Source organism: Pararge aegeria, chromosome 8 (assembly GCF_905163445.1).
Source record: "Pararge aegeria chromosome 8, ilParAegt1.1, whole genome shotgun sequence".
Lineage (NCBI taxonomy): Eukaryota > Metazoa > Arthropoda > Insecta > Lepidoptera > Nymphalidae > Pararge > Pararge aegeria.
The window spans coordinates 11,738,666-11,753,497 of record NC_053187.1 but is presented as its reverse complement, the minus strand read 5'-3'; the positions used below and the strand labels follow the sequence as shown (position 1 = coordinate 11,753,497).

The following is a 14,832-nucleotide window of genomic DNA, read 5'->3' as shown; positions in this document are numbered from 1 at the left end:
CTGAGTTACAGTTGTTCTGTATTCTGTGAGAGATACATTATTAGAAAAGTGTACTTTGAACTAGAGCTCGGAACCAGTTTCAATTTACTTTTGGTTAATAACCGGTATATTTTAATGTTCCGTGTTTAGCCGGTTAAATGATTGAACGAACCGAAATGCTATAGGTTACCGACTACCGTTCTAATTGACGAAACAATTTCATAACGATTATTAAACCTAATCTAACCGGTTTATGCAGGGCACGCTAGCCCCTTTGACAAATGCTTAGCCTAGTTCGTGGCGCGTGAGTGGGTACTTCGCTACAAAGGACATAAATGGAATAAATTGTGCATCTTTTTAAATATATTTGTGTCGATTCTTATAAAACAAGATGTTTAAATCGAAAAAGCTTAATAAAAATTACCCATAACATGACCACGCTTTTGGCTAATTTCAAAGAAAAAGCAAGCAACTAAAAAAAACAAAAGTTGTGCAAGTAATAAGTTATTACCATTTAAACATCTTGTTGCTTTAGAGATTACTCGTACTCAAAGCAGCGCGCGCAGCAAATCACAAAAAGAACGGAAATTAAAGTTTGAAAAACCGGTTAATATGAATCGATTGGGAGAAATGAAATAATAACCGGTTTTTAAGTTTAACCGGTTAAAAAACGAAACCGAAATGAGTCCAATAAACCGGTTTTAAATTTTTACGGTTTCCGAGCCCTGCTTAAAAGTTATTTATTGCATTCATACAAACATAATATATTGTAGAAGGTTTAGTATTAATTGTTTTTAAGCCGATTATTATTTAAAAGAGACTAATATAAAACACAAAAATTATATTTACATTGTTTAATATAATATTTCAAAGCTATTAATTGTGTAGCATTTAAATAATTGACATGAAAAATTATTAGTAAAATTGTCTTTAAAATAAAATAATATAAATGATGATAAATAGAATTCATTTAAAACTAAAAATATTAGTAATAATAATTTTGAATAACGCTCATTTATAAAATATGCAAATCATTATATCTTGCAGTCAGCACCTTAGACCAAATAAGGCCTAATATTATCTTAATATTAATGTCATGCTATTACATAGAGTTTATAAACAAATGAGCATTAAAAGAGCCAAAACACAATAAAATCTGATTTTTACTTATTTTACTTGATGATGTTTTAATTGTATATATTATTAAAATACTTTAAAGTAATACCAAATACATGCCTTACATAGGATAAAATTGTTAATAGACTCTAACATTTACATTAGAGATAAAAATTTGATTAATCTCCAATAATAATTAATAAAAGAGTAGGCCACTTCATAGCAACATGTAACTACATTGACATGTAACATCATAATTCAACAAATAATTATTTGCCTTATATACAATGACTTAATTTTATGCCAAAAATATGAATGATGCTTTATAAATAACACAATGGTGATGAAAAGTGTTTGCTTAGTGCTAGAGTAAGTTTGAGCTGACAGCATAAATTGCTCTCAATACTAATCAGAAGCAGCTGCTTGCTCATTCTGAATAAAAGCCTCTGTTAGGTTTTCCTTCTGTTGCTCATTTACTGTTTCTTGTTTTTCTTCAGATTGTTCACGAGAACTGACTGCTCCATTTTCATTGGCCTGCTCTACCTCAGCAGGAGTGCTCTCTTTTGACTTTTGTTTAGATTCAATTTCAGAGTCTTCTGTAAGCTTTTCAATGTTATCTGTTGGTTGCTCTTTTTCTGCAGATTTTTGTCTAACAGGCGATGATTCCTTCTCTGGTGAACCCTCATTTTCTGCTGCTGCCTCAGCACTGCCATTATCAGTGAGAATTTCAGTTGACTTCTCTGTGGAGTCTTCAGTGCCCTCTACATCATTAGTGGATTCTATGCTCTCATTTACTATTACCTCACCGTTAACAGCAACGCTCTAGAAGAATAAGCAATTATATGATACTTACCTAAAAATAAAGTGTACTAAACAAAATATTATCTCAGTGTATTGCTAATACACACAAAAACTACCATAGCTACACCTTGTCTCTTAAGAAAATGTAAATAGAGTTATAGATATTGTCATGATGTCTGTGCAAGACTTTCATACATTCTCATTAAAAGCAGATGACTAATTTTCAAGCAGTTCATAAATGTGTGCAATGGTATAACTTAATATTTTAACGGAAGAGTCAATGGTGCCAATGCATTCATAACAAATTACTAATCTACTACTACAATCTAAATTGAGATCAGATATAATCTAATAAAAGGCACTTCTTTTATCCAAACAGTTTCTAGATTAGTGTACAGCAGATTGAATACTTCAAAACTATTTTGAACCCACCTTGGTAGCAGTAGGGAGTTCTTCAGGAGGGACTTCTACTTTCAAAAATAGTTCCAAAGTGTCTTCTTCATTTGCTAAGTCAAACAGATCATAATCCTAGAAAAATTTAATACCTGTTAATGATTTTATAACAATTTACTAAATAATTCTTGAAAACATAAGTAGGTACCTAATCTATCAGTATTGAATATTGTTTCTAGTACAACTTACCCCACAATATTCTTCATCATTGAAAATCTGGGGCGGCAGTGCTGAACGTGGGTTAGGATCACTGACGGTAGCACCATTTGACTTGGAATTATTTTGCATGAAGTCTTTATCAGCTTCTCGGCCAGGTTCCGTTATGTCGATTATTTCATATTTGATTGTTTTTGAATCTAAGATCATCAAAACTCGCTGTTGTCTCTTTTTTACCTAAAAATCACCAAATAAGATGAAAACAAACAAAACTATGATTCAGCTATGAAAAAAGTCTAGAAAAGCACCCCGGTCGAGCCAGGAATTTTCTAATATTAAACTTGCCTCTTTGTTTCCTGAGATACCACTAATATATACTTTAACCACCATTTCTGTAAAGTTTATGTAGTTTTACAAAAATAAAATAAATTAGAACAAAATCTCAACGTAAAAAGATAGGCTTGGCCATTAGACAATCAGAATAATAATAATTAATTCTGTCAAACTGACACTTGCCACCAAGAGTAGAGTCAATTCTTGGCAGTAACAGTCAGTTTTACCATAGACTTCAAAATAAAGATTATTATATTGTTACTCTTTGGCACCAACAATATTCCCTTTGGATTTTAACTGTATGTTTTAGAACATAGATTTAATTTGTTAATTTATAAGCCCTTAATCCAGAGCCATAAAAATACATCTAATAACCGGGCGTATTAGTAATGAGGAGTTGTAATACGAAGTTAACATAACTTTATGTAATATTTGGAGTCGTTATCACTTCCAGACGTCCTGTAATCGAAAATAAGTTAATTATTTTAGATGACAGGACGTCTCGGGTCTCGTGATTGCTAGCAAGCGGGACGCAATTTAGCCCGCTACAGCAGACGCATTTGCAGCCAACGACCGAGTGTGGACTGTGGAGGTCCTTACAAAAGACATGGGTACCTACCTGTATTCCAGTTTCTGTTGTGGACGCATATCGGTCGGAATGATAATAAGAAATTTAGGTTATTTTAAATAAACTTTATCTGCTTTTGTTTTGTTTTTAATTTAGTTTGATTGTTTGTCCGATTTAAAAGATTTCTAGAAACTTTTAAAAAGGTATTGATTGTTAAGGTCAAATTAATAATAAGCATAAAGGAAACAAAATATATTATTTATACAAATTTATTCCATTTGCTAATAATATTAAACAAATGCGTATTGTCTTGTAAATATAAATATCGCACAGAAGCCGCAACTTATGTCTACAATAAAGCGATGTTATATAATATAGCACAAGTGGAATGTTGTTATTTATTTGTAATACATTGGTAAACGCTCTACGCCACGAGAACGCCGCGTCGCGCCTCCACTAATTAGAGAGAAATAAAATCTAATTATTTGCACGCTATGAAACACTCTTACACCTTATGTGACTTTATAAGACGCGACACCAACGCCACCCGACCCAACCCATCCAGTTGACAATTTCTGTACATTCAATATATTTTGAAATTAAAATAAAATACTTAATTTAATTTTGATCAGTGGAAGCTTAGTTATCGGCAACTTAATCTTGATTGTTTTTATTTGTACCTATATACCAATATTCTATTCGTTTTAAGTAAGTGAGTAAAGTGAAGCCGTGAATGACGAATGCCAAATTTTTTTTTAGACCTCCAAAGTTGGTTACATGTCCAACAAAACGAAACTACTAATAGGTAAGGTAAAACTGAAATCCGCGGTCGGTACGGTAGGACTAGGTAGTTTTTAGATAATGACAGCACTATGCCGCGTTCTGATACAGCAAATTCGTTTCACCAAGAACAATGTTGAGAGACATAGCTTTAGCAATAAGAAAGGCTTTGTTCAACTATAAAATAACAAACAAGATTGTGCCGTCCTGTTGCGTCGGATGGTGTGTTGGATGTGTGTTAACACCATAACTGTGTCAGAACACAATAAGCGTACGGAGTTCGTAACTCTATAACTCTAAGTAAGTAACTATATGGTAACAGATTTCTTTTTCTAATAAATACTTAAGAACCACACACATTTGGTCATGTATCAATAGTCGCGCACAGATCGCGCCTTATGTACCGTAATACAATACAATAAATATACAAGAGGTATAGACAGACAAATAAAATTCATAATACCTTATTTATAGTTCAGAGTTTTTAAGGGGCACCGAGACTTTCAAATGTCGTGAAACAATGTGATCTATTTTACGCAGACGTTTACCTAAGTCAATCATTCACAATTATTCCCCTTATTTCTATTCATATATCTATTTATAATTAGTGATATTAGCTGGATGCTCTCGCCAAGCATATCGTAGATATATATAGCTTGATGTAAGTTTTATCTTCTTCACCGCACGTAATGTTTTTGCAGAAACGCCGATCGATCTGCACCGACAAATGGTTTTCCTGCCTTGTTATAGTCGTCGAGTATCTTGACGTGTGCATTTGCTTGGGCACTATAAACATACGAGCTCGTTGTCAAGACGGTAGGTGGTCTCGGAGCACCTTAAAAGTTTCATTAGTGGTATTTTACAAAGGAAAGGCTATCCTCGTAACGTAACTGGCAGATATCCAAACAGCTGTTAGATAGAGTACCTACGTATGTACGTAATGTTTATTGCAAAACATGTGTAATATCTACATAATGTACATATTTAAATATACTAATCATATTATAACAAAATAAACGAAAGTATTTTTGGAAGTTTGTTTTAAAATTTGTATGCGTCTATGTCCGTAGGTAAGTGATTGTAAGAAGGTACACGTTTCTTAAAATTTCATAAAATATTTGCCCGCCACATGAAATTTGTGCAGCATAATGGGTCTGCCCCTATTAAAGGAATATATGCCCAGCAGTGGGCTATTAAATTAATTAAGCTCAGAATAAAGATCACAACAAACTACACCAACCAAGGAGCCAATTCGTTCAAATGCAAGATTTTTTACAAAACTGTCTTGCTTCACAACCGCTATTATTTATTTCAAAATTCATTTAACTATCTGGTTAATCAAAGTATTTATTATAAAAAAGTTTCTAAGTATCTAATACTGACACGCATAGTTACAATGTAAAAATAATATATAAAGGTACATTTACGAGAAAAGCATCGTAGGTTGACATAAATAAACCAGCATAGTTAAAATTATGAAGTAACCTGCTGAAGCGACCTTGAAAGATTTTGTCGTCAACGTGTCATTGTTTACGATGCGTGGGCACAGAAAAATTCGAATGACGCTTTGTCCACACGACACCGAAACGATCGAGTCTGGAGATAAACCATGATTTGCCATAGAATTGCCGGCTTAAACTGAACTATCATTTTTTTCACGAGACTGTTACAAGGATAAAAGAAAATCGTTAAAAGAAAATTAGTGACCTATCTATTATAATAATTTCGAATCATTTCAATTATAGAAATTAGAAAATTAAATAAGGCCACGATTTTGCCTTTCTTTGAAAGTGAATCCTCCTTTGCGACCATACCTTCATGATGTTTTGCCAACTTTATTGTTGTTGTCGATTTCATTTTGCTAAAATTATACTGATACCGTTATATTCAAAATACATAAAGTACACATTATTATATATAACTCATACATAGATATCAAATATATTTACAAATAAATAAAATAGAATTAAAGTAAATAAATTTAAATAGTATTCCAATACTATGTAGTACGTACATTCTGAAATTGCTACAAAGCGGAAAACGTAATCCATACGTCTTGTAAGGTTTTAATATGACAATTACATAATGAAATGGGTTAATTAAACGTGTCACGTAAAATGCGCGCTTACTGTACCTGTCCTTTAACAACTACATAAGAATAAGTCTGTTTTGCCTATTGCTTTATATAGGTACCTATTACTAATATTACAAATGAAAAATAATTTTTATGGTTTTTCTTTCTTTCATGGAACAACAAATTGGCCTGATCTTTTCATTGATTTGATCATTAAAAAGCCGGAGAGTTGAAAAAGCCTACTTTTATTCCGGTAAAACAAAACTCAAGGACGGAGTCGCGTGCAAAAGCCATTCATACAAAAGTTTTATGTTTATTACACTCAATAAGAACTCCTAAAATCAATCCTTATATTAGGTACCTAAAATATCTATTTAAAATAGATACAGGTTAATTCTATATTATACTTACTCGTACATAAATTATCCACTGCATAGACCGACAGTTACTGCTATTTTTACGTGACACCCATTATATTGAAAACTATACTAAAAATCACAGTAAGAAGTAAAAGCATAAGCCATTTTAGCAGTTCCATCCAGTCGGTTAACAAGACGTGGACTTTTAATTTACAAAGACATATAGTTTACTACTAATGTAAAACCCCTTTTATTATTTGTAGTATGTAGTAGTAAAGTAGTATTATAAGTTTCCTACGAACAAATTTAGTATACGTTAGTAATTAAACAAACACTCTAGCTGATGTCTAAAACAAAAGTCCTAGCGAACTACTTACTATATTTATAGACAAAGGCAGCGTTGGGCTGTGAATTCGTACTTCATATTAATATTAAAAATGCGAGTGTTCTTTATTCTGTCCAACTTTCACGAGTAACCGACGCGACGTAATTATTTGCAGAGAGATAAAACATTGTAACTCCTCGGTTTTCTCGAGACAATATAGATTATTCTCTACGCCGAAAAAAATTACATTGGTCTCAATTTGGTGAAAGACGGACAAACCAACGAACATGTCGTATTAATGACGCTATATTAAATAGATGTAGGCACCAGTTCGATACGAAAATGTTATTCATCACAGAACATTATTATCTTACCTCCAAAGTCAACATTTAATCTAATGCAAAATCTTGAGATCAAATAATGAAGTAAGAGCCCTCCTTATCGTAAGGGACGAGTAGGAATTATAGCACTACTGAAGTCAATCTGTGATCTGAAGATTTTGTTTTGGATTGCATATTAATTGCGGGCGTTAGACGGTACAACATTACGTTGAATATATTTTTACCATTTGCTTTTATCAGATCTAATGGTGTGTATTAAATTACCATATCTACTCGGAAATTGACAGATAGGTCTAGTTTAAAAATACAGTCTTTGCAATAAATAATTCCACTAATGTGCGGTAACGTCCCTTCGTCTCGTTTATACTAGAACGACTAGTGGGTATTATATGAACTCTCACGACTCACGGAAAGGAAACGCACATTGAGTGAAAAAACAGCTCACATCACGTTATGGTCATTGAAAAATATCAACATCGCAGAATGTTATGAAAGTTATAAAATCGCCAATGTCGCATTGTGGCAAATTCGTACTGAGACTATCATGCGAAACGACCATAACGCGTAGGGGTTATGAAGAACTGGGGGATGTTTTAACTATAAAAAGAGGAATATAATCTAACCCTAGTTAATTAGACCATTTTTGTAAAATTTTTTAAAAATAAAAAGAATCAAAACGTTGTAATATGATTGCATAATATGGTTGGGTAGTCACAATAGGAATTTCGATATGTGGTCATGCTGTATTTGCCGCAACGTGTCATGGGCGATTTATGATTGTCATAACTCATAACATATTTTATCTAGATGTTTTAGAGATAACACGTTTTGCTTCTTTGAGCTTTACTAAAAGATATGATAGCCTCATGGTTAGTGCACATGGTGCTGTGCGTCGCAGAAAATTGCATCACAAAATAACTTCTAATGCCTCTAGTCTATTGTATTCTATTGCTTTAGCAGAACACTTCGCTTTTTACTCATAAAGAGGCGGCTGTCTTAAAATTTTATTAAATGGTGATAAAGTTAAGGTTGAATTTGTCTCGCAAATGTATGAGTAATATTAACTTCCTTAGTTTATAGTAAATGTTTTGCTCTATCAAGTCCTATGATAGTGCATCACCTACCCTGTAACTTTACAAAATTGTATATGGACCAACGTATACCGCAAAAATGATAATAAATTAATTAAACGATGTAATACATTGCGCTGCGACCCGTCACCATTTACGCTAACCATTACTGTACACTTTCCTAAATCTACGACAATTAGCTAAATAATATATAAAAATCACACAAAGGAACATTAAAATCACTGATAATCAAATCTTTTAAAGTTATAATCATATATAATTAGCGATGCGCAATAGGTATCGAGATTGTTGAGTACCTTGCGATATACCGATATTTTGTATCGATACAATTTATTAATCAAATTATTTTATTTTTCAGTTTTCTATTAAAAATAGACAAATAGAAAAATAGCATAGGGTTTGCTTTTGGTGTGATGTTACGAAATTCTATTAAAATTTTCAATAGAACTATTTAATTGTGTATCGATACCTAATGTAACGATATATAAATCGTGAACAATCGGACATCGCTAATAGAAATCTGGAAAGTCTCATTAACTTTATTTTTTTCTTTTGCTGAACTGTCTTTATCTACATTGTGTAAGTACTAAGGAAGCATTCCGTTAACATACAACCTCAATTTGAAAACAACACAAAACTATGATATTTATTTTCGTAACTTGTGATTAACTAACGAAACTATAGCCTATAAATTGCATATCACTTTACGAGTAATTTTCAAACTCATGAAGGCTTATTGTGTCGACGCACGCTGGAGGGTAAAGTATGACACTGGATTTAGTGCAACACTGATGTCAGCCATTTTAATAAGTGTTCTCAAGCTACTTGCTTACTACGCAGCCAGAATCAAAAGTTGACGATAAATAATCGCCGTTTTGCTGCGATCTTACAGTTCGCAGAAACTAACTTGGCTAATTAATTCTTAATTCAGCTTTCACGCAGATAATTGTGGATATCTAGCTTATTTATTTTTATTTATTTATTTATTTATACTCTTTATTTGTACACCACTCAGAAAAACGAGACAAAAAAAAAGAACAAACACATGAAGAATGAAGCAGGATACAAAAAGCGGCCTTATCGCTAAGTAGCGATCTCTGCCAGGCAAACTTAGGGTTAGGAAAACTAAAAAGAAAACTAATAGGTGGGGTACACTATTTAGTACATACATACGAATATCTACATACTAATACATAGACCAGTCTACACAAATAAAAAAAATACTATTGATAAATATAAAAAATAAATATACTAATACATAACTTAATAAACCATAAATACTTAAATATGACTTTGAGTAGATAAATAAATAATAATAGTCGTCTTTACTGAGCGAGATATGAGCCTTAACAGCATTTTTAAATATGCCCAATGACTTCGACTGTCTTATGTTCAATGGGATGGCAGCTTAGCATATGTCTTAGTAGCTATTATCTTCCTTTTTTCAAAATGCTGTTTACAGAACAAGGATCATGGTTATCTAGACTTATATTTATGCATTTAACTGAAAGTTGAAGTAAATCTACTTCGGTGGCGTGTCGCAAGATATGAATACATAACGGTTTATCACTGCTTGTCATGTAAAAACTGTGTCTGCGTAGCTACTCGTGGCTTGCGCACTAAATCCAGCCAGTTACAGAACTCGAACAAACCTGCGAAGGTTTCTCTAAATTGAAAGCAAAGCGGTTGGGTTGCAATTGTATCGCCTTAAGGATTGGGTTGCAACCTGCTTCGCGCTGACGGTTGATTCACACGGGAGTACCGAAGTCAGGGTCTCCTCGGCCGGGCAGTAGACGAGGCGGGGGTGGGGGGTGTGCGGGGTAGGGCAGATGGAGGGTATGCCTTTCCACTTCTCCATTTCGCACGTTGTCCGTGACACGCCGCGCCGACCCTATCCTATAAACACAATAATTTTATTCTCTATGGCGTATGAGTTATATCACGTCTAGTTTACACTCTACAGACTATATCGTATCTACACTGTCAAATATGGTCCCCATTTGTGAAAACTTCGATAGCAGATCGACGACGCGATCGAGACAGAAGATGGAGGATCTTTTGATGACATCTAGCTAGCTAGCACCTAGCGCCATATAGTTTATAACTTTGACTCAAAGATACCTAAATACTTTGCAACTGCAAAAAGCACCTCCAGTTACCACGTATACTTAAAAAGGTAAATTATCATTTTTGCCTAAATCTTTTATAATTAACAAAATTTGTATAGTTACCGAAAGTTTTTAGTTTCTTTTCTGGGGCGGTTGTCACCATTGGTTTTGTTAGTCGTATTATAGACGTCTAATGAAGGGGCCTTATTCTCACGCGGTGTTTTAAGGTCAGGGACCGGCATCGGTTTCAAGATGGTGACTGTTGTCGCACTGGACGCTAACGTGGACGCAGCGCTGGACAATGTGGACGTAGCGCCGGAAGTAGATGTCGTCACATTGGTCGTCACTACAGTTGTTGCGGCAGCGGTCGAAGCCGTTAACTCGTGGGAGACTTCTTGCACTGGCATTGGTAGATATTCTGAGATCGGGAGATGAAAAGTTTTTTGTGAACGTAACACTGTGGGAGAAAAAGTTACAAAGATTTATAATGCGGCATATCAATTTTTTTTTCAATAACTTAAATTCTCGAATAGAGAGTATTTTTTTCGGTTAGCCTGAAAATTTATTAATTCGGAAAAAGATTGTGCAAATTCTGTTGTCAATAAAAGTTAAAATAAAATAAATTTCCATTTCTTTCGATAAACATTTCTAAACGGATAGCACTCCTAATTGACCCGCCAATTTAGTTTAGATTAAGGATTTCTGAATAATCGAAACTCCTTCAAACAATAAATGTGAAAATGTGTGTGTTTGGATGTTTGATACCCCTACACGCCATAATGACTGAACTAATCTGGCTTTCCCACCACAGAAATTAGGGCATTCATCTACATTTTGTATCCATTATTTTTAGTCTGAATAAATGATTGTCTTCAGTGTCTCAGCTAACAGCTGGTATTGCAGGTGGGCACGCACCTAAGACAAGTGCACACGAAGGCATTAAGTTAATTATTAAGGTTGTGGGTGTGTATCTGTGTAGAAGGTTGTGTTTGGGCATTATTGTGGTTGTATGTGGGTTCACCACTTATTATTATTAATTACGCTAATTGGGGGAAAAAAATAGCTTATACCGACCCTTAATTAACAAATGTCACCTAGAAGGTTATAACTTATATCCAACTAAAAACTCATTCGTTTCTAAATTACATTTTACAAGAATAAAAATATTAACTTACCGCTATCGTTGGTCTCTGGCCGATGATTGGCTAAATCAGATCGATGATTTAATGATTCAGGCCAATGATTGGGTAGGTCGGGCCTGTGATTAGGTGGATCGGGCCGGTGATTCGGGAGGTCGGGCTGATGATTCGGCGTGTCGGATTTGTCACGCGGATCGTCCGACGACTGTGCGTCCGAGACCGCACAGTAAGCCCCTTTAGTGCGCCAATCCTAACCAATAAAGATTTAATTTAATTTTGAGTGGTAGAAGGGCAATGTTGGGTTCCGGTCTGAAGGGCGTTTCCGGTGTAATTACAGACACACGAGGCTTAACATCAACGCCTCAAATGGATGGCCACAGGGCGGCATGTTTCAGGACGTTCTGCTTGCATTCCCTATGAAGTGTTGCTCTGTTTATAAGCGATGGTTTTCCACTTACCATTAGGCCATATTCTTGGTCCGCCATTTATGACTATAGAAAAAAAATCTAACAAACAACGACACAGAATGTATGTTTAGACAGTGATTGCGCAGAAAGTGTAGGCCATGATTTCCGACGTGACTAGAAGAGCTAATTGAAAAATTGTAATGTTGCACTAATAAGAGAGTGGTGTGGTCTAATTAGGTTGAGTAATCGACTTACAAATACAGCGCGATCTGTGATCTGAGAGTAAATTATTTGCGACAGCACAAATATGTAATACAGGTACACATTATTTACAGGATAGGTGCCGAGGGAGGTTAAAATGCAGTGGAAAGCACATTAAGTCGACCGCACTCACCACTAGCAAGTTATAATAACCAAAATTACATTATATAAAGTTCGATGGAAATCGATCAATCTAATCCAAAATCATCAAATTAAAAATTAAATGTATCCATCCTTATTTACAGGGATAACATATTAGAACAAACAGGTCATAAGCCAAACATAATAATTAAAGAATCATATAGAAATCATATAAAATCACATTTATTCACACGTCCTAAAATAACTTTAACTGTTCACTCGCCCAGTATTTTTTATAATTAACACTTATTTATTACTTTTACCCCCGACTGCGGCCTAAATCTTTCTCATTCTGAGAGGAGCCCCGTATATATATATATACCCTGTAGTGAGCCGGCAATGGATAGGTGATGACTTTTACCGCCTAGTCCTCGAGATATAATTTATCAGGCAACCAAAGGTCTCTGCAATACAAGTTAACTAGTGTGTGGAGTCTTTTTGTCAATAATTGAAATTTTATACATTGCCTACACTGGATATACTTCTATCTTGTTTGTGAAGTTGTAAGCTTGTTTAGCACTATTTATTGCATGCGGTGTTTACCTATACGTAGCTGAACATTTTGTCTTCATACTGTATAAGCTAGTTTAAATTGTTTTTTTTGAAATGTAAAGTTGTTGGTAAACCAAATAAAGAAAAAAAAAAAAATTTATTTATAGATGTGGTAATAATAAGTTCGCTTGTAACTTTTATGAACTTTTGCTATTGGATTGATAAAATAATAACGGCTACTGTAACGCTGAAACAATTTGGATGTAGCACGCTGTTGTTTTATTCAAACGTTTTAAGACGAATTATACGACTAAAGGTGGTGACCAAAAAAAAAAAACTATTTATTACACGCAAGAGATAAAATAATACCGAACACAGAAGGACATAAAGCTAAGACCTATAATAATCCGTTCTCAAGTAGCAAATTAAATCTATTGTTAAGACCCAACTCGCGGAACTGTTCTTAGCCATATACATACACACTCATCACTATATAAATTACCTAGACGCTTATTTTTTTTTATTTGCAAGCAACTGACCTGTGGCTTACGTTTCTTCTTCAGGGAAGTTCTAGAGTGCACGGGAGTAGAGCGTGGCGATGTCGACGAGCCCGAAACTGCTGACACTGGCGCCATCTATACACGCAATGATGCTACAACGGTGACAAGCAAATTTTTAACATTCGTGTGAACATCATACATGCTAGAAAACACTGTATATCCTAAGGTTTTCTTTTTATGTAACGATATTCTATTTAACCCACCCGCCGTGGCTAGCCTATACTGGTCATTTACACTGTGAACAAAACTGTTGATAATCCCATAAAGAGAGAGGAAGGGAAATCAATCACTAAGATGGTTGCCATCAGCAAAGTAAATGAAACCAATCGGATTGGTCGAGTCTCACCGGCTCACCAGTCCTGCCTTCCAATTCATGCTACAACAATAATATAATATTCGCAATTGTCCATACCTCTAGTCGAGCTTCTATTTTGATGGAGTCATCGTCCATATCAAGTATGGAGAGGTTGTTAATGTTATTGTAGTCGGCGTAGTGCGATCCTACGACCTCCACCCCCTCGTTCTGAACACCGTAGGCTTCTGCCCGCACATCATACGCGTCGTACATCCCGACTTCACCACGCACGCCGTACGGACCTCCCTCCATCCGCATTCCGTACACCCCGTTTTCGCCACGGTTATCGTACTCCCCTGCCTCACCCCGCACACCGTACGGACCATCTTCACCGCACTCACTGCCCGAGGCGCTGTTGACAACAAATTCAATTAATATTTATTTAAATTTAATACATCATTCTGACCGATTTATAAACTTATTGACGAACTGGTAGCTGGTTGCCGCAGTGGTAAGCGCTGTCTTATAAGTGCGAGGTCCGGGGCAGGGGCCTTTTGGGATTTATTATTATTATGATGTTCTTGGGCCGCGGCTGGTTATAACCCTACCGATAAAAACGTGTCGCCAAGCAATTTAGCTGGTACGATATCGTGTAGAAACCGATTAGGGGTACGACTTATAACATCTACTTCCATCTTAAGACTGCGTCAATTGATGGAATTAAATTTAAAAAAAAGAAACTTTTGTTCCGGTTCCGCATTCCATATTAAATTCTACTTACTGGTGATTGTAGTCCGGAGTGCGAGGAGCGGTGGGTGTAGCGCCTGACGCGTCGGGTTCCTCTTCGTATACTTCCCCATCTTCAGGATATAGGGGAAATCTATAAAGAATATGCCAAGGTCAGCAACGACATTTTGAATAACACTCTCACAGTTGGTTTTTTCTTCTTTCTTTCTTTACGAAAATACCAAGGTAATCTTGCAGATAGACACCGAAGACAAACCTCTCCGATTTTTTCGGTTATTTCATACAAACCATTTTACTATGTATTGC

The 14,832-nt window shown here is 35.0% G+C and overlaps 2 protein-coding genes across 2 annotated transcripts in view; both read right to left on the bottom strand.

The window, feature by feature from the left end:
• Positions 1–946: 946 nt before the first annotated feature.
• On the bottom strand, positions 947–3,004 carry LOC120626059 (SH3 domain-binding glutamic acid-rich protein homolog). Its single transcript, XM_039893341.1, has 4 exons — positions 2,851–3,004; positions 2,539–2,742; positions 2,329–2,424; positions 947–1,917 (listed from the first exon to the last, which is right to left on the bottom strand). Exons 1-4 carry the CDS (start codon positions 2,893–2,895, stop codon positions 1,501–1,503), a joined length of 762 nt encoding a protein of 253 aa, XP_039749275.1. The 5' UTR covers positions 2,896–3,004; the 3' UTR covers positions 947–1,500.
• Positions 3,005–9,717: 6,713 nt separating this feature from the next.
• The window catches only part of LOC120625854, a 56,276-nt gene continuing 51,161 nt past the window's right edge, over positions 9,718–14,832 (bottom strand). The window contains exons 9-14 of the mRNA XM_039893098.1: positions 14,561–14,659; positions 13,897–14,191; positions 13,464–13,559; positions 11,660–11,873; positions 10,608–10,941; positions 9,718–10,272 (exon numbers count right to left, since the gene is read on the bottom strand). Coding sequence (XP_039749032.1) covers positions 10,125–10,272; positions 10,608–10,941; positions 11,660–11,873; positions 13,464–13,559; positions 13,897–14,191; positions 14,561–14,659 — 1,186 coding nt within the window. The 3' untranslated portion in view covers positions 9,718–10,124. The remainder of the gene's footprint in view (positions 10,273–10,607; positions 10,942–11,659; positions 11,874–13,463; positions 13,560–13,896; positions 14,192–14,560; positions 14,660–14,832) is intronic.

Bases quoted from the DNA above. Each gene is read 5' to 3' on its own strand.
- LOC120626059 (XM_039893341.1), bottom strand. From the start codon at position 2,895: ATGGTGGTTAAAGTATATATTAGTGGTATCTCAGGAAACAAAGAG. The intron at 2,425-2,538 runs GTAAGTTGTACT...AAATTTTTCTAG, and splicing joins ATGATGAAGAATATTGTGGG to GATTATGATCTGTTTGACTT. The intron at 1,918-2,328 runs GTGGGTTCAAAA...TTATTCTTCTAG, and splicing joins AACTCCCTACTGCTACCAAG to AGCGTTGCTGTTAACGGTGA.